The sequence below is a fragment of the Moschus berezovskii genome, chromosome 2 (genome assembly GCF_049115385.1).
Source record: "Moschus berezovskii isolate FMDL1 chromosome 2, NW_MosBer_1.0, whole genome shotgun sequence".
Lineage (NCBI taxonomy): Eukaryota > Metazoa > Chordata > Mammalia > Artiodactyla > Moschidae > Moschus > Moschus berezovskii.
This window is the reverse complement of record NC_142461.1, coordinates 74,364,807-74,385,581: the sequence shown is the minus strand read 5'-3', so window position 1 is coordinate 74,385,581 and position 20,775 is coordinate 74,364,807. Positions and strand designations below refer to the sequence as shown.

The window sequence follows — 20,775 nt, the reverse complement described above, 5'->3', positions numbered from 1 at the left end:
TAGAAAGGGTGCTCTAAATAGAAAGTCTCCTCTATTTCTAAAAGTCCATGAAAATCTGTCTATGAAAGAAACAGAAAAACTGATCTCACAGTCAGTTCTGACAGCAGTAGGTCTAGGACTCAGACCTCCTGGGTCCCTGGTTCTACACTCCTTCACCATGGCTCACTACACAAAAGGCCTGGTATTCCTCAAACTTGTGGCCAGCTTACACTCAGAAATCTTCTAAATGCTAGCCAGTCAATCACGAGCCACTCACATATTCTCAGAAACCTTCCATCATTGATGCCCACATCTTGGCATCCCTGGTATCACACAGAGAACACCCAGTGGCCAGGGGAATGCACATGACTCTCTCCTTTGGAGACTAAGAACAGAGCAGGCAGAGACTGGAGGTCATGTGTCGAAGGAATTCTTGTGGAGCTGAGATGACTGGCAGACCTTCTCTCATGACTCCATGTGTCCAAGAATTCATCTTGAGTCAAGGAGAGCAGAGGAGGTGACTGAAACACTAGGAAAATCTGCATCTTAGACCCAGATACACCATGATGACTTCTCATCTACGTATCATCTTTCAGGAAGCAATAAGCTTGAAAGCTAAGAACCAAGTGTAGATCAAGCCACACAAATATCACACAGGACCAATGATGACATCACTGAGTCCTTCTGAAGACTCACTGTCACACACCAACATCCCCAAATCTGAGAACAGTTTCCATAAAAACAAACACTACATCCTTCAACAACGGTTTTAAATCTGAAGAGATAGGCAAAAACAGAGAAGTTGCTGATCTCCAACCAAATCTGCATCTACTTCATGACAGAAAGCTCAAACCCCACCCCAAATGCATGATCCTTCTGTTAAAGCTTTGATTATATTAAGCCTACTTGGTAAATGAACAGAACTTGTCCCCACTTTGGTGCCTTAAATACAATTTTTTGAGACTTTACTTTATTGAAGGATAGTTGATTTACAATGTTGTATTACTTTCTACTGTAGAGCAAAGTGATTCAGTTATACATAAAAACATTCTTTTTCATATTCTTTTCCATTTCGCTTTATCACAGAATATTGAATATAGTTCCCTGCACTATATAGTAGGACCTTGTTGTTCATCCATTCTAATAAGTTCTAATTTACATCTGCTAATCTCAAACTCCCAATCCATCTCTTTCCCACCTTTCACTACAATGGACAACAAGTTTGTTAGATTTGGTTAAAACGTCTATGGAACAAAGTCACCTACCACTTGCAAAAATGGCATTTTGATCATTATCATAATAGCCAGTATTTTCTGGTCACTTTCTGTTTGCCATTACTTTGTATGCACTTTCTCACAAGGTCCTCCCAATGTCCCAGTGAACTAATTTCTGTAGTACAGACGAGGGGACTGAGACTTGATTTCTCTAAATGACTTAGCCAAAGCCACACGGCTGGTGGAAGTCAGATTCAAACTGCAACAGCTTGAGCATGGGGCCTGTACTCGTGGCTTCTATACACATGTAGATCATCACATACCAAACCACTGCATTAACACACCACCTGACCATGGTTCCATTACCATCTCACAGATACCCAGTCTGAGCCTAGCAGAAGCATAAATTTCAAGTGATATAGTTGATAGTTAATGTTTTCTTTGGGGGTTTTAATAAACCATCTTCTGCAGTAAAAGATTTAAAGAGCACACAAGTGTTTCTTGAACGCACCTAGGAAGGCTGTGCCAGGGATCCCTGTGCACGGACCAACCTCCCCCAGGTGGCCTCGTGGCTCCCTTCCTCATTCATCTGGATTTCCATCCATGCCACTTCTTCAGAGAGATTTTCCCTGACAACCCACCCAACCTGAAACAGTCCCCCCTTCCGTATCTCCTCACCCTGCTTAGTTGTTTCCTACAGCATTTATCACTACTGGGCACAGTGTGTTTCTGTATTTGTTGATCATCTGCCTTCATTGCTGGGATGTTACCTCCATGAATGAAGACACTTGTTTTTGCTCAGTCCTCTATCTCCAGTGCCTAGGAAGCACCCTGCACAGAACACACAGTATCTGGTAGGAGAGCAGCAGATCAATTAATCTCTGGGTGATAGAATAGCTGCTGCTTTGTAATTTTACCTTTGTGCTTAGCTGCAATTTCTAAATTTTTAGCAGTCAAATTTTATTCCTTTTTTACAACACAGAACTAAAGTTGTGTTTATAAAAGCCTTTCCTTTAGAGAATAGTACCCTATTATTACATAAACTCAAAGAGATTATGGCTGCTTTTGGTCACTGGTAGCCTAGAGGCATGAAAACCATGTTAAATTAATCCCCTGGTGCCCTCAGATGACAGGTCAGCACGCCCAGCCAGGGGCAGGCACTCATCATGGGCCTTCCTAGCCAACTCAGCTGCTGCTAATGGCCTTCTGCCTTCAGTGAATAACACCCTCCCTGCATGGCATAGCCATGCGCCAACAGCCACCTTCCTAATCCTCACAGCGTGCCTGGAAGTACAGAGAAGGCAGTTTCTCTACATTGCCATGTTACTCCATCTCATGGGGGCCAGAAACGTAAGGAGAGAACAGAGCTCACAATTGTCCCCCAGAAGACACCCACTGGCCTCCCCCAGCTCAGTGCAGGGGAGCCACCCAAGAGAAACCCCTGGAGCTACACCCAAGAACTCCACTGTATTTCCATGTCAGACACCATCAGACTCAGCTTTTACTAATCTTCTCTTTACCCCAACCCAACTGCACCCTGAAATAGTCTTAAATATTTACTTTGTTCTTTAGCTCATCTCGCTATAACATCCACTGCTCCTATTAACCAAACTTAATGAGAGCAATTATTGAGAAAGTCATATTAGCATAAAGTTTAGACAGGTTAATGACTGCCTTCCCTTGGGAGCAGAGCTCTACAGCATAAGAGCTCCCCTCCCTGCTCTGGAGTGAGACGGTGCAGTGAAGGGTCAGCACAGTTGCCAGAAGGCCAGACTTGGCTGTGACGAAGGCCATATGACAGCCATCGTTCAGTGGACATTCCTTCTGTGCCAATCCCTGTAGGCCATTCCCAGAACTATCCCCAGACGGCTACAGAGTTTGAAGGTCATTCCCCAGGCAAAGCCAACAGGTCCTGAAAGAAGCTCTAGACTGAAAGCCAGGAAAGGTACCGTGAGCACAGTCAACCTCTCTTCCTTCTCTGCTACATGGCGAGCCCCATATTGCCCACAACAGCCTTAGCTTCTGACCTGGCTGCACCACCAACTGCCCCCGACCTCTCCCCCCAAACCGCCCCATGCCTGGCACAAGACCCAGCACCCTCCATGCAGGGCTGGGTATAAAATGCACATCAGTATTTGCTGTATTATGTTTGGACTCCTCCCTTCCAACAGGCCTTCCTTGACCACCCTCCCCTCCCACAAGGACTTCACTTGCTGTTCACCATGGTTCTTCCATAATGACTGTTTCAAGAGTCCATCTCCAGCTGCACCCAAGCAGAGAGGAAAGTCCCCACTATAAATGCTGACTTGGGAAGTTCACCAAGACGAGACATTAAAACAGCTTTAAAGCAGTTCAAGACTTGTGGTTCCCAACGGGGAGGAAGGTGGGGAGGAGCAGATAGGGAGTTCGGGATTATCAGAGGCAAACTATTATACATAAGGATGGATAAGCAACAAGGTCCATGCAAACCATAATGGAAACGAATATGAAAAAAGAATATATATGTATATATATGTACAACAGAGTCACCTGCTGTGCAGTAGAAATTAACACAACATTGCAAATCAACTATACCTCAATAAAAATATATATATATATATATATATATATATTTAAAAAGGAGTTCATAATGTAGCTGGTCACCTCAGACAAAGCACATCAAAATGCATTGTAAACCCTCTGTCAACCCGTGACAGGAGCCCCTCTGCTTACTCTGTCAATGCAACAGACCCTCAGTCTGGCATGAATGGACTTGGGAAGCTGTGATCATGCACAAGAGATATGCCCAATGTCCACAGGCCATGGAGGGACAGAAAAAGGAGACTGCCATGAAATGAGGTCGGCAGGTTGAACCATGGGGCAACTCAGATCCTCTTCTTCACGTTTCAAACTGGACACTTTTTTCCTTCATTTCTAAACTCAGCCAAGAACTTCAGACCACTTTTACCACAGAGGCTCCATCTCTTCTTTTTCTGAGATCCAACGAGGACGGAAAAACAGAACTGGCAACCGATTTTCACTGAGGCTGCCTAATTTTAGAAGCCAGGGATATGCAAAGCAAAAGCATGGCTTAAAAGAAAATCCCTCAAAACCGCAAAAGCCTCTGAACAGAAAAATCCTTTCAACCACGTGGAGACAGAGACAGTCCCCTGTTTCCATCCAAATAGCTTTCATTCCAAAATGTTGCTGGGTTTGTACATCTCAGGCTCTAGGTGGCTTCTATTGAAGTAATGTGTTAAACAGGTAGAGAGAGGGTGAAGCGGCAAAGACAAGGGAACATCTTGGGTAAAGCATATGCGGGGCTGTCGCTGTGGAACGTCTTTTGAATCAATACCATATGCAAGCTGATAGCACAACTGTATACACATACCTCATTAAGCCAAATTAGAGCAAGTGGGATCTGTCGCCTTCTGATTAAAACAAACACGTCTAATTTTGGCATGTCCTATCTCCCATCCGCAGTACCACCCTGGAGGCATTTTCATAAACACAGTAAAGCCTGCACAAGTTCCCAAGGCCAATACCACCATGCACGCTCCTAAGGGCTGCTGTTCCCCCTGATGCGTTCCCTCAAACAGCGGGGAAGCATGGCAACCCCCCAAAGGGATACTCACTCTCACTTTTTGAAATGGAAAAAGCCACTTTGAAGTGTCAGTAATGAGTCCAAAAGCACTAAGACTGGTGGGTCCCCGCCTCTCTTGTGCAAAAACTCTTCATTCAGAGAAATCCCTAATATAAGGCTTCCCTGGTGGCTCAGATGGTAAAGAATCCACCTGCAAGGCTGGAGACCCAGGTTTGGTCCCTGGGTTGGGAAGATCTTCTGGAGAAGGAAATGTCTACGCACAGTATTCTTGCCTGGAGAATCCCACAGACAGAGGACCCTGGCGGGCTACAGTCCACGGGGTTGCAAAGAATCGGACACAACTGAATGACTAATATTTTTCACTTTCAATACAGTGTAGCTGGTGAAAATTCTTTTTTAATCCTACTTACATTTTTATAATTACCCGTGAAGAAATGACAAAGTAAATTACATTATGGAATCGCAGTTTCCAGAAAGCACAGAAAAGCAAAAGTATTTTTCCTTCTGAGCAACTTAGCAGTCAACTTTTTGGGTACTTTGAGGAACTCCTAAAATATTTAGGAAACTGCCAAGGCAGCGGACACAGTGATTCAGAACTGAGAGTGTGGACACCAGTGTCGTGCTAAAAGTTTCAGAACTGTGGCTGACCTGGTGTGTGGCCAGGATGCATTCAGTTGGACAAACATTCCTCCCATTCAGGATGTGGGAGGCATGTGTTCAGTTGGACAAACATTCATTGAGAACCTGCTATATTTACCAGGCTCTCTGCAATGGGGGAGACCTGGGTTCAATCCCTGGGTTGGGAAGACCCCCTGGAGAAGCAAAAGGCTACACACTCCAGTATTCTGGCCTGAAGAATCCCATGGACTCTATAGTCCATGGGGTCGCAAAGAGTCAGACACGACTGAGAAACTTTCGCTCACTGCTATATTCCAGGCTCACAGGGCTGAAAGGAAAAATACAGCCTATTTTGCCCATGCCTTTGAAGAGCTTGGAGCCTGTCTGTGGAAAGGTCCGGGGATGCACACAGTAGTTGTGGGGAACATAAAGCATAAGAAAATCCCTGAAAGCGAAGGACATCAAGAAAGCCTGCTTATGGGAAACAGTGCTTCAGGTGAGTCTTGAAAAAATGTGATAAATAAGGGTAAGCTAGAAAAATGGAGGGCATCTGGGTTGAGGACAAATCAAGGCAACGTTTCAGGCACACACAAACAGCATGCTGTAGGCTGGGCCAGTTCCTAGAAGGGCTGGGGCACACACTCAGGCACAGCTGCATTTCAACTGGAGGCAGGAGACTTCTCCAGTGAAGCAGCAGTTAAGACTTTGCCTTCCAATGCAGGGGGGTAGGTTTGATCCCTGGTCAGGGAACCAGGATCCCACATGCCTGCTGGTCCCAAATCCAAAAACATAGAACAGAAGCAATGTTGTAACAATTCAATAATGACTTTAAAATAAAATGGGGGAACAGAAAGGCTAGCATTCCAGAAGCCTTGTCCTCTGAACCCTGCTGGAAAGAAAAGTCTGAGCTGGGCTTAAGATGACTCTGGAAATCCAAACCATAACATGATAGGAGTCTCTGGTCATTGTGTATGTTCTATCTGCTTGCTTGGAATCTTTTTAGGGATGCTCTCCCAACATGAAATCTTGGGGTGACCTACGTGATGTAGGCCCAGTCAGTCAAGAGGTTACTGCACACTGTCACCGGATCATGGAGAGGCATACACTGCAACCCAAGCTGTTCCCAGAAACTACTGCCAGAAACCCAGAGTCTCCGGCGACCATTTCCGCCACCACCCTGTGAGGATGGCCAAGAGTGACACCCATGCTGGCAGCAGTGCTGCTGAGGTTCCTGGAGATGCTTCCCAGCCTGCCTACATCCAGCAGTGTGATCTCGGCCTCATCTTCTGAACCCTCCAACTATGTGGGCCCCCATTCTATTTCTGTTTGATTACTGATAAATACGTGGATTTCCTCTCACTATTGATAACAAAAGTCTCTAAGAACTGACAAAAAGGTCAATTGGGAAACTTCAAGTTTAAAGTACTCAAGGAAGTAATACACATGTATGAAAATATTTTCTAATCCATAAAACACTATCCAAATATCAGTTATTAGTTTCACTGTGGTGATAGTAACAACTAGTCAGTATTATATTACATATAAGCATTAACAACTAATAATTAGTCAATCTGGTCTTCATTCTTATATCAATATTCCAAATGTGAAGCCTTTAAACTGTAACTAACAATGTTTACTTAGTGCTGACTTTGCACCAGGTTGTTTCTATGTAGTTTGCTGATCTCACTTAACCCTCACAAACAACCCCCATTATTATTATTGGGGGACTGCTGCTGCTGCGTCACTTCAGTCGTGTCCGACTCTGTGTGACCCCATAGACAGAAGCCCACCAGGCTCCCCCGTCCCTGGGATTCTCCAGGCAAGGACACTGGAGTGGGTTGCCATTTCCTTCTCCAATGTGTGAAAGTGAAAAGTGAAAGTGAAGTCGCTCATTCGTGTCCGACCCTGAGCGACCCCACGGACTGCAGCCCACCAGGCTCCTCCATCCATGGATTTTCTAGGCAAGAGTACTGGAGTGGCTTGCCATTGCCTTCTCCGATATAGTCACCTTGCTTACTCAACTTATATACAGAGTACATCATGAGAAATGCTGGGCTGGACGAAGGACAAGCTGGAATCAAGGTTGCCAGGAGAAACATCAGTAACTTCAGATAGGCAGATGACACCACCCTTATGGCAGAAAGCAAACAAGAACTAAAAAGCCTCTTGATGAAAGTGAAAGAGGAGAGTGAAAAAGCCAGTTTAAAACCCAACATTCAAAAAACTAAGATCATGGCATCTGGCCCCATTAGTTCATGGCAAAAAGATGGGGAAACAATGGAAACAGTGACAGACTTTATTTTGGGGGGCTCAGAGAAGGCAATGGCAAGCCACTCCAGTACTCTTGCTTAGAAAATCCCATGGATGGAGGAGCCTGGTAGGCTGCAGTCCGTGGGGTCACTAAGGGTCGGACACGACTGAGCGACTTCACTTTCACTTTTCACACATTGGAGAAGGAAATGGCAACCCACTCCAGTGTTCTTGCCTGGAGAATCCCAGGGACGGGGGAGCCTGGTGGGCTTCCGTCTGTGGGGTCACACAGAGTCGGACACGACTGAAGTGACTTAGCAGCAGCAGCAGCAGCAGCAGCAGAATCACTGCAGATGGTGACTGCAGCCGTGATATTAAAAGACACTTACTCCTTGGAAGAAAAGTTATGACCAATCTAGACAGCATATTAAAAAGCAGAGACATTACTTTGCCAAGAAAGTTCTTTCTAGTCAAAGCTATGGTTTTTCCAGTAGTCATGTATGGACGTGAGAGTTGGACCATGAAGAAAGCTGAGCACCAAAGAATTGATGCTTTTGAACTATGGTGTTGGAGAAGACGTTGAGAGTTCCTTGGACTGCAAGGAGATCCAACCACTCCATCCTAAAGGAAATCAGTCCTGCATATTGATTGGAAGGACTGATGCTGAAGCTGAAACTCCAATACTTTGGCCACCTGAAGTGAAGAACTGACTTATTAGAAAAGACCTTGATGTTGGGAAAGATTGAAGGCAGGAGGAGAAGGGGATGACAGAGGATGAGATGGTTGGATGGCATCACCGACTTGATGGACAAGAGTTTGAGCAAGCTCCAGGAATTGGTGATGGACGGGGAGATCTGGTGTGCTGCAGTTCATGAAGTCACAAAGAGTCAGACACAACTGAGCTACTGAACTGACTGACTGACAGGAACATATTAATATAAGACCTGCTTTACCAATATAGCACTTTTTTCAAAGTATTATTAATGCAGCAATGTTGTAATGTGTAATCTCTTGGGAATCCTCTTTTCTATGGGTTCATCCATTTCCAGTGATATAGTTATCAACAATGATCCTTTTTAAATGAGAGAAGCCTTACCTTTTCACAGATGATCAGGATGATGTGATCTCTGGGAACTCTGTCCTAGGAACCTAGCTACGTTTACTATTAATACATCGTTTTCAAAGGGAGAAATATATTTCCAATTCCAAAGAAGTAAATTACCAAAAACAAAACCCACGTAATTTGGAGCTTGGGGGCTTCAGTTATCCCCTGTTTGATGGAATACTACAGAAAAGTCTACAGGAGAACTAGTGGAGTGATCAAGAGCATCTACACAGTTGTTTCTAGCTCCCAACATATTCATTTCCAGAAAATTCATTTCAGTGAATTACACTAGTATGTGGGCAGGCTAAGTCCCTTCAGTTGTGTCCGATTTTTTGTGAAGCCATGGACTGTAGCCCACCAGCCTCCTCTGTCCATTGGATTCTCCAGGCAAGAATATCGGAGTGCACTATTGGGCACTATTATTATCTTCCCAATTTTATAGAAGAGGAAACGTAAGCCCTGAAAGATTAAGAGAGACTCCCTGGTGCTCAAGGGGTTAAGAATCCACCTTTCAATGCAAAGGACTCAGGTTCCATCCGTAGTTGGGGAACTAAGATCCTACATGCTGTGGGGGCAGCTAAGCCTGGGGGCCTCAACCACTGAGCCTGTACATCACAACTAGAGAGGCCCACATGCCACAATGCAAGACTCCCACATGCTGCAGTGAGGATTCCACATGCCACAACTAAGACCCGACACAGCCAAATAAACAAATATAAAAAAAAGGAAACAGACCCAATGTCACGAAATAGAGCAGGGTTTGACCTGGGACTGCCTTTCCCTGCCCCTCATCTCCTGAGAACTAATGCTCCAACTTCCTTTAAACTTTAAAATTCCCTAAACAAATGGCTTGCAGCAAAGCAATTTATACTCCAAAGTCCGCATTAACACATGGCAACTGTCTTTCCTGAATCTTGCCTTTGCTGGTTTCTTTCTTCCATAAATGCACCACCCCAGTGTTCCATCATGCAGGCTCCCTCCGCGAGAATTGTTAAGATGCCTCCTCCCTTGCTCCCTCCCATGGGCCACCAGCAACGCTGTCAGGTGAGCTCCACCCGATGTGGATCTCAAATCCTCTCCTCCCTAGCCTCCCTCACACACCTCTCTTTCAATCCTTCTACAAGAGTCAACTAAACTTTCACCTGGCTTCTCTATGACCCCCTTTGAAAGCATTCTGCATCCATGTTTTTCTCTGAAAATACAGACCTCATCTAATCATCGGCCTGCTTTAAACCTTCATCAGCTGTCAATGCATACAGAACAAGATAGAAACTCCTTAGCACTACATTAAAACTCTTCACAGATCCCCCAACCTACCTTTCCTGTCTCATCTTCTTTGATGTTGCTCCAGTTAAGGTCTGGAGGGTATTTCACGCTGTGAAGCAGATCTTTGGAGACCTCTCTTGTTTCCCTTAACTTAGTTAATTTACTTGCTCATATCTAGATAATTATATACTCTACTTAAAGTTAATAAAATGGAATTTCTTCTAAAACATCCTGGTAATTTAAATCCACTCTCTCCAACTACTTTGCCATCATCATTCTGAATTAGTGGCTCTTTTATGAAAAGAAATAATTATATTCTATATAAGCCGGAAGAAAATGCAAATTGCCAAAACTGTACAGTTTGGGTCCAGGAAAGAGGCTTCTTAAGGTCAGAATCCTAGAACAGTCTTCTGGGAGTGTATAACATCTTTTAAAGGTTTCAAAGACCAGTTGCAAAGCTAAAAGTGGTAAGGCTTGCAAACTGCCTTGGTAGGAATCAGGAAGGAGACTAAAGGTTTCAGCTGGTGATCAGGAAACTTCAATGTCTCAAACATCTTTCTCCACTGATCATAAGTGGGAAAAGCAGTTTTCAACAATGCCTTATAGATGAGGGTTTCTGAACTACCACACAATTGACATTTGGGGCTAGATAATTCTCTGCTGTGGGCCAGCCTATGCACCGCAGGCTGTTCAGCAGCATCCCTGGCTTCTGTCTACTAGACGTCACAACATGCTCCGAAACTGCCTGGGGGGAATAACCACAGGCAGTTGAGAACCAATGATATTAATATCCAGGCACACAGAAATCAAAATTACAATGAGATATCACTTCACACTAGCCAGAAGAGCTATCATCAAAAAATCCACAAACAATAAATGCTGGAGAGCATGTGGAGAGAAGGGAATCCTCCTAGACTATTGGTGGGAATGTAAATTGGTGCAGCCACTATAGAGAACAGTATGGAGGTTCCTTAAAAAACTAAAAATAGAGCTACCATATGACCTTGCAATCTCACTCCTGGGCGTATATCCAGAGAAAAACATGAACTGAAAGGTGCATACATGCACCCCCAATGTTCACTGCAGCACGGTTTACAACAGCCAAGAATGGAGGCAATCTAAATGTCCCCTGACAGAGAAATGGATAAAGAAGATGTGGTACATGTATATAACAGAATACTACTCAGCCATTAAAAAGAATGAAATAATGCCATTTGCAGCAACATGGATGGACCCAGAGAAGGTCACACTGAGTGAAGTAAGTCAGACAGAGGAGAAATATCCTATGACATTCCTTACATGTGGAATCTAAAAAGAAATGATACAGATGAACTTACAAAACGGAAAGAGACTCACAAACTTAGAGAATGAACTATGGTTGCCAGGGGGAAGGATGGGTGGAAGGGATAGTTGGGGAGTTTGGATGGACATGTACACACTGCTATATTTACAATGAATTACCAACAAAGACCTGCTGTATAGCACATGGAACTCTGCTCAATGTTGCGTGGCAGCAGGGATGGGAGAGAAGTTTGGGGGAGAATGGATACACGTATATGTATGGCTGAGTCCCTTCACTGTTGACCTGAAACTATCACAAGGCTATACCATAATACAAAATAAGAAGCTTAAAAAAAAAAACAAAAACCCAGGCACACAGGTCAGCACCACTCCTCCTGAACTGTATTTTCTTCCTTTTCCTCCTTCCTTGTGATAAAAATCAAACTGCCCTTGACCCCACAATGTGAAAACCAGACCAACAAAGATATATAATCTCTGTGACGGTACTAAAGGGATTGTTTCTGACAAGTAGCCAAATACTTACTGCCCCCTGTGCAAAGAATGACACAGAAAAGGACAGGTAGATAGATAGAAGGAACATAGTGGTTTCTGGCTCAGATTAATAAAAAAATCTAATTAATAAAAATCAGTCTTCTCTCTTTCCTTTCTCTCAGGCAGCACCTGGAGTGCCACTGACAGGCTAAACCCTGATCCTGGGAAAGTCATCTGCTGTGCTGGTTTCTGGGCGGGGCTGGGACACTCCAGGTGCTAGGCCAGCATATCTGATGTCACAGGGACACAAACAAGGAAACAGCACAGGTGCGACTTAATTTCAAGGTCCATTAGCAGCACCAGGAGGGGGGAAGCTGTACTTCCAAACGCAGTCCCTGGAACTCAGCAGGAACATTTTTCAATTTTCGAATGCTAAGAATAACAATTATAGTTCTTTTCTTGAGAACAACATCCCAGTTCAAATACACCGCACTTCAACTCCAAATACTAGAATATGTTGCATGCTGAAACTGACATTTGGAAAACACAGGGCTGCCTAATGTTCAATTTAGACTCAGTATCAGAAAGCATCCTCTTGAGCTGTGCCTATATTTTCGATTTTGCGAATGTTGCCCAATTCATTCACCTTGCAACTGTAAGCGATCACAGCACCTTGCAACTGTAAGCAATCACACGTGGTCATGATGTTCTGTCTTCTAGTCAACTGTCAGCGTTGGCCAGTTATTCAGCTGATGTTGAATGACAACAACAGGCCCTTGAGAATATAAATGAATAAATTTGCACACACAAGTGCCCACACTCCTGCCTCCCCTCCCCTCACCAGAGAGCTGCACAATATCCCCACTCCCTGCAAATATTACAGCCTAGAGTAGGAACCATCACATACTATAAGGGTTCCAGAGCACCAAATCACCCACAGGAAGTTCAGTCATGGTCGAGAAACACAGAGTTGTATTTCTTAGATGGTGTCTGCCACTGTTGTCTAAAACAGGAAAATCAGAAGCCAGGCCCCACTTGTAAGCAAATCCCTATACATGTAAGTGGAGAAGGGGAGCTACAGGGAGGAATTCCTTGCAGAAGTGAAATGCTCTCCCCTCCAGCATAATCCAATCCGTGTGGACAGTACTTACTAAACACCTTCAACAGCCAGGCTTTGAACAAGACACAGAGGGCCAAACAAGGATAGAAGCAGACAATGACAGTCCTCGGAAGGCCAGCATTTTCACATCACACACCTGTAGCTCTTTACCTTTCCCCCATGTCGGTACATGGCCAAGAACCAGCAACCCCAGCCTATTCTCTCCACTTCAGAATTTAAAATCACAAATCCAGAGAAAAGCAGAATTGGTCTTTCAAAAAAAAAAAAAAAAACACACCCCAAGTATCATTCCCAAAATAAGTAATTTTGACAAGGAAATATACAAGTTCTATCAGTGATTAACCTGGAGAAATCATGATTGATTGAAAGGTAGGTTTGGGGTTTTTTTCAACCTATTTTTTCATTTCTTTGACTCACCTTCCTCTTCAGTAAGATAAAGATTGCTCAAAAATGCAGTTCAAATCCAGTTCTTTACTTTCCCAAAGTTCATTTCCACCTCAATTTCTCTAGGGGAATATTCATTTTCACATAATAAAAAAGCCCTAGAGTAATAAATTTGGTAAGACAAGCCATTTTGGATAAAAATCACATACAACATAATTAAACAGAGCAAGGAAAGGGGAGACACACACACACATATCCCTAAAAAGAAAATAAATTTAGAGAATTCTTCTTCAACTGCTATGGTATCCAATTTAGATACAGTTTATAGTCAACCAGAAGATATATCAGCGAGCAATAAGACACAACAGTAAGCAATCAGAAACATCCGTTAGCAATAAGACACCAGAGTAAGCAGTAAAGACACACCAGGGAGAACATTTCTGAGCAATTACCACATGTCTTAAGCAGTGAGGGAGGAAGAACAACTTCACTCAACTAGGATTGGAACCCTATAAAAAATGAACTCTCATAGCTCAAAAGCCACCCCTGCTATGACAGGAGAGATGTGAGAACTGCTAGCCTGGGATCAGGGAAGAGGGCAAAAAAGCCATGAGGGGCTGACCATGAACTGGGACTGGGAGCTTAAGTGCTTTGGCCCTCTTTATGGCACACTAACCCATGCTGCTGCTGCTGAGTCGCTTCAGTCGTGTCCGACTCTGTGCGACCCCATAGACAGCAGCACACCAGGCTCCGCCGTCCCTGGGATTCTCCAGGCAAGAACACTGGAGTGGGTTGCCATTTCCTTCTCCAATGCATGAAAGTGAAGTCACTCAGTTGTATCCGACTCTTAGCGACCCCCTGGACTGCAGCCTACCCGGCTCCTCTGTCCATGGGAGTTTCCAGGCAAGAGTACTGGAGTGGGGTGCCATTGCCTTCTCCGCACTAACCCACAGACCTGGCAAATAAAAAATACATGTGTGTTCTTTGACAAGATGTAACGGCCCCTCCGACCTTTGGAGGAAATCAAGGCGGATGCCTGCATTCTTCACGTCTCATCTATAGTCACTGTGGCGAACGCAGTGTCTGGCAGGGGTGCATATTCATGCACGCATGCACACACAGAGGGATGACATTTCTTTTTGCTGTTGCTTAACACACAGGTCAGCCAAAGAAACAGACCCTCAGACAAAAAGAACTTCCATTTTAGACAGGATATTAAGTAGTCCAGGAAACTGTCAGCTCTCTAGGAACCTCGAAGAAAATGGCAGCACATTTTTCTAGACTCAACGTTTGAGATGATTCACAAAATGGAAAGCAAGGAGCAGGGAAAACAATAATCTCTTCTCTACTTGGCACTAGGAGGTCTTCACCTCAGCCCCACCCCATCCCACATACTTAGACTCTCAAAACCTGTGAAAGCACTTACTTCTGAGATGCTGAGAAGAGTAAACAAAATCAAGGCTCCAGGTTCCTCCAAGGCTCAGGAACTGGAAACAGTTTAATGGCAGAGAATGGCGAGTTTCCTCTCCTTCCTTCTAACTTCTTACCTGGGTAGCCATCCATCTCTAGTCTGTATCTCCTCCTCAATTGCCTCCGTCCTAACCACCTTCTAAGTTTACCTTCCTATCAGAAGCCTTTTCCATAAGTGAAAGTGAAGTCGCTCAGTTGTGTCTGACTCTTTGCTACCCCATGGACTGTAGCCCACCAGGCTCCTCTGTCCATGGGATTTTCCAGGCAAGAATACTGGAGTGGGTTGCTATTTCCTTCTCCAGGGGATCTTCCCAGCCCAGGGATAGAAGCCACCTCTCCTGCATTGCAGGCAGATGCTTTAACCTCTGAGCCACCAGGGAAGCCCCATAGCTTGTGTCATTCCACGCATGTGTATTATTTTTCTTATTGCCCAGGAAAAATCTCAAAGGTATGGAGTGTGTCACACACGAAAGATGAAAACGAGTAAGAATGAGGTTAGTTATCAAAGGCAGAACTTTAAATTAGCTCCCTTTTCCCAAAAAGGAAAGATAAAAAACCAAATACTCTGGTTCTATAAATATTAGTAAAAGCACAGTACCAGGGGCACTTTTAAAGAAGCCCTTTTCAAATCCAATGACTTTGTGCAGAAGTCCCCAATCTTTTTGGTAGCAGGAATTGACTCAATGTAAGACAGTTTCTCCATGGACAGGGAAGCGGGGTGGTCTCAGGGTGACTCAAGTGTATTACATTTATTTGCACTTTATTTCTATTACTATTGTTTATCAGCTCCACCTCAGAGCATTAGGCATTAGATCCTGGAGTTTGGGGACCCCTGACTTAGAGAATGTGCTCAGAGATATTTGTTAACCAAGTGTACTAGCTCCTTGCATGGGTCAGGGACTCCATTTGAAAAGAGTAGTCACCGCCTCCATCACATTTCATTCCACAGTTGTGCACCCTGGGACTTGAAACTCAGGCAGGAACTCTCCCTGTGAGCCTGGCACACAAACAAGACAGTCAGAGGCAGCGAGATCCCTTATCAGGGAGGAGAATGATGGTAGACACACGGACACGGGCCCTCCAGGACAGAGGCAGTGGGAGGCAGCAATGCCAGAGACAGAACACTACCAACCCCCCCGCACACACAACCCTCTGAAACAGGAACCTACAGAACTGCCAGGAAATCAGAGAGGACCTTCTCAACAGCACTTCCTACTGGGAACAGGGGTGGAGGAGTGGAGGCTGTAGAGGCCTGGGTTCCATTTATTAATAAGCAGCTCAACACAGTGGGAGGTTTTCTTGTCTAATTACAGAAGCTGTTGGAAACTGCAAGGAAGACAGGATTTATGGCCCAGATGACACTGCCTCTGTGTTGTAATTAAAAGTTATTTTTAATGCCTCTGTTTGGTCAGATACTTTGGATTATTAGAAATAAAGTTTGCAGTTTAAAACTTGCTAAAGGGCAGAGAAAACAGCAGAAAGGTAATACAGCAAGCTTGCATAATGTGAAACAGTTAAATGTTTTGACACTGGGAGGTGGGAAAGGAAAAGAATCTCGCTCCACTTAAGGCTGTGAGTTTCCTATAAGAAAGGGAGAGAAAAACAAGCCAGAGAGGGTACTAAAGTCGAATTTTAAAATTTCAAAAGTAACCCAGCTACTTATTTTATCCATTAGCTACAGCTTGTATGCCATCCACCAGGGGTACAGACAACTCATTCACAGCCATTCACAGAAAGCACCTAATCCTTATCCTCATCAAAGCTCTTTGCTTTGTCCTGGGTCCCCAGGAAATGACAGTGGTCACCCTAACAAGGCCAAGGCCTAGCTTAACCACAAAGGCCAAGAGGCCAACGTCAGGGCAGAGCGATGCAGGGGAGGTGGCGGCAGGGGAGTGGGTTGGTGGGTACAAATGTGAGCTGTGGACAATACATGTTGTGTATAATATGGGGATTGTTTTAAATCCATTTCTCTTTTATCCAAGAGTCCAGTTTCAAGAAGGGGGTCAGACACACACATCCAGGTGTCCACAAGGGGCTACAGAATCAGGCCAAGATCAGGCAGGGGCCATTTATTCCCCAAATGCCATTTCTAGAACGCCTATTTCCCCGGATACATAAAGGAGGCAAGTTTGCCATGGTGGCTCTTCTCCAACAGCAGGGAGGAGAGAATCTATTATGTGGAACAGGCTTTTGAAGTTGTTTGATGAAAATGGGGAGGGGAAGGAACCTCCACCTGGTGTGAGGCTCCCAGATCACCTCTGTATTTCCTTTATCCCTGCTATGAATCTTCTCATTAAAAGTAATTCCAGCAGCTCATTATGGGAAACATATCACAGAAACCACCCAATATTACACATCATGATGAGACTGTAAAAGCCTTTGAACACATTATTCAAAAATAAATTTAAAGTTAGGGTTTCAGGGACCATACCAAGTTGATGGGATTTATCTTATACCAATAAGAAGCACTGTGCCCCTGTGGTTCTCTTCCTAGTTCAGAGCAGGCCTTGACTCCACGTCTGGGCATAGACTCGTGGTCCTTACCTGCCACATTAATTTTCTCAAGTAAGCTGGGAACAGGTGTGGTGGAGTTGGTCAAGTTTGTCCCTGTACCGTTGCTTACAAGGTTGTCCACCTTTGACTCCAACTTGCCAATGCGCTGCAAAATGTTATCCAGCAACACAGCAAGAGTCTTCTTCAGATCTGCAACAGAAAACATACACAGTGTGTAAATACAACAGCTTAGACATCCTCCAGTCCCCCCCATATCAGCCTGGCACACACATGCACACTTGCGCTTGCTCTTTCCTTCCCTCTGATGTGAAGAACAAAATGTGGCAAATTGAAAAGCACCACATGAAGACCTGTCCTAACAAACTCCACCTGAAAGGCAACATAAGCCACATTCAAGGGGCCCAGAGAGTCCAAAACACACCAGTTCGCTCTGTAACATAAGCTTCACAGTAAGTGACATAAAACTGTTCGGCTAGTAGGTTGAGAGATGCTATTATTTAGCATCCTACCAAAGCATTCAATTCTTCCGCCTTCTCTCGTATGGTGGTTACTAACACACAGAATGACAAGCCCCAAATGCAGGAAGGCCTTGAAGTAACTTCCAGATCAAGTTCATTGTTGTTGTTTTGTTTTTTAGTGCTGTATACTCTTGCAAGTCCCAATTTTTTGAACAGTCTTTACTGCTGTTGGCTACATACAGTAGTACTTAATAAAAAGTTATGGGCTTTCCTGGTGGCTCAGCAGTAAAGAATACACCTTCTAATGTAGGAGATGCGGGTTCAATCCCTGAGTTGGGAAGATACCCTGGAGAAGAGAATGGCAACCCACTCTAGTATTCTTGCCTGGGAAATCCCATGGACAGAGGAGCCTGGCAGGCTATAGTCCATGGAGTCACAAAAGAGTCAGACACAACTCAGCGACTAAATAACAATGACAAGATAAAAGCTACAGTTTCAGATTTCAGATATGCTGAATAATCCAAAGTTAACTATAATGCAATTCAAAAGCACACTTGAAGTCCAGATTCATTCCTTTATTCAAAGTGAAAGTCACTCAGTCATGTCCAACTGTTTGCAACCCCATGGACTACACAGTCCATGATATTCTCCAGGCCAGAATACTGGAGTGGGTAGACTTTCCCTTCTCCAGGGCTCTTCTCAACCCAGGGATTGAAACCAGGTCTCCTGCATAGTAGGCGGATTCTTTACCAGCTAAACCACAGGGAAGCCTAAGAGTACTGGAGTGGGTAGCCTATCTCTTCTCCAGTGGATCTTCCCAACCCAGGAATCGAACGGGGTTCTCCTGCATTCCAGGTGGATTCTTTACCAACCGAGCTATCAGGAAAGGAGTTCATTCATTCAAGATATTAATTAAACAACTACTATGTGCCAAGCATTGTTCTAGATGCTAGGACTATTTTCTTCAGGTGCTTACATTTAAGAGTTGATTCTCTTTCTTACATATCTGGCTATGGATTACAGAGAAATGTACTTCTCTCCAGATAAATTACAGACATATTATCTTCAGGCCTACATAAGTATTTACTAAGTTTGTACACAAGGTACTCTACACACAAAGAGAGATTAAGTTAGCCCCTCTCCTCTGGAAACTCAAAGACAGTCTGACTTGTACATTGTGAAAGGCAGGAGGACCACAGGGCAGCAGCTATGTGAACAGAATCCAGATTCACTTATGAACTGGGAGTGGGCCAGGGGAGCAGGATGCAGCAAAATCCTGAATTCAGACAAAGGGGAACCTTCCATTCTGCTGGGAACAGAGCACACCTGCACTGAACAGGTGCTCAGATCTGGCCAGGAAAGAACCACACACTGGACCAGTGCACCAACCCCAGAGCACAGCCAATGACCGTCCACTAACAAGCAGGCAGGCTTTCTATTTCCAGTTAAGAGAGAAACACTCATCCGAACAGAAACAAGACACGTAACTGACATGCAAGTTTGCATTCCCGGGGTTTACAGACAGCATCACTGAAGCTCACTAAAGACCGGAAACAGAACCCACATCTTTATCCTGGAAGTCTGGATCTTTGTGCTTAGCATAATCTCAATCTCCCCGCCACTCCCAAGACCAAACGTAAGACTTCTTCCCAGCGTTAAGATCTGTAGTGGTCTGTTCATTCAGTCTCTCTGACAAACATCTGACCAGGTCTACTTCTTATTCTTCATTGAGTATGTTTCCCACAGATACTAAGACAAGCTGGCCATGCAAAAGAGCAATTGGCCAAAAATAAGATTATAACAAAGAAGGTTAAAAAGGAACTAAGAGTTCCTGAATGCCTATCAGGTGCCATGCACATATATAAGGAACTGAATTTATTAATAACTTCACATTCTCCATGAAGAAGGTGTGACTTCATTTTACAGATGAGAAAACTGAGGTTCATAGACAGGAAGCAATATGCCTGTGGTTCCAGACATACAAAATCACAAATGGGGACTCGACTCAGGTCTGCCTAATTCCCTGATGCCTCGCTGCTACCAGCCAGAAGTCAAGAGCCAGGGCTGAGAAAAGAAACCAAGTGTGAAATTCAGTGACTTTCAGCCTAGTGATTAAGGGCTTAGACTCTAATCACTTCCTAGGTTTGAGTCCTCACTCTCCACTTCTGTACCCTTATTTGTAAAAGAGTGAAAAGAATAAGCCTAGCTCTTTGGAGTTATAATGAGGACGTAATGAGTTAATATTTGTAAAATGTTTTGAACACTGTCTGGCACATAATAAGTGCTACATAACTGTCTGTTACATAGGTAAGTTAAAAAAATAAAGCCTTTGGAAAATGCTCTCATCCTTCCTAGAGTAATCTCTCCCTGAGTGATGCAAAGCTTTATCGTTTTATCCAAAGGGTCATGAGATCACGCTCCTCGGGGGCTGCAGCCCGACAACCAGTGTGACTCACAGCCTGTCCCTGACACATCATTAGCTGGCACAGACAGCAGGAGTCAGCCACCAGCTCTGGTCTTACAGTGACTCTGAAGCACTGACTGCCTCTCCAGAGCTCTGAAGATTGCCAGAGGCTAGCCACACAGATGGGGGCCATGGTGCTGCTCAGAGGTGGCTGCGTTCACTGTGAAGAAACCACTCCTCAGATAAATGATATGCAACTCCCCTTCCCCTGCCCCGCAATCTCAAACTCTTTGCCCAGAGCCTGAATTATCAGCCAAGGCACTCACTTGTAAAAAGTGCATTTAACTCTTACCAGCAATTGCAGTTAGCCAGACACAGAGGGCCGATCTGTTAGTCTGGCTTTGCTCAGGTTTCTCAGTTTCTACGCTACTGACACTTCGGCCAGATAATTCTTTGCCTGCCAGGAGGGTGGGGAGCAGGAGGAAGGAGGCTATCCTGTACTGTAAGGTGTCTGTAGCATCCCTGGACTCTAGCCACTAAATAAGAGTAGCAATCCTCCTGTGTGAACCAGAAATGTCTTCAGACATTGCCAATGTCCCTTTTGGAGAGTACAACTGCACTCCATTCGAGATCCACT

At 44.4% G+C, this 20,775-nt stretch overlaps 1 protein-coding gene across 9 annotated transcripts in view; it reads right to left on the bottom strand.

Moving 5' to 3' along the window:
• The window catches only part of MGAT5 (alpha-1,6-mannosylglycoprotein 6-beta-N-acetylglucosaminyltransferase), a 407,856-nt gene that overhangs the window by 222,681 nt on the left and 164,400 nt on the right, over positions 1–20,775 (bottom strand). For all 9 annotated transcript variants that reach the window (XM_088829001.1, XM_088829003.1, XM_088828985.1 and 6 more), the window contains one exon: positions 17,307–17,465. In XM_088829001.1, the coding sequence (XP_088685127.1) occupies positions 17,307–17,465 (159 nt within the window). The remainder of the gene's footprint in view (positions 1–17,306; positions 17,466–20,775) is intronic.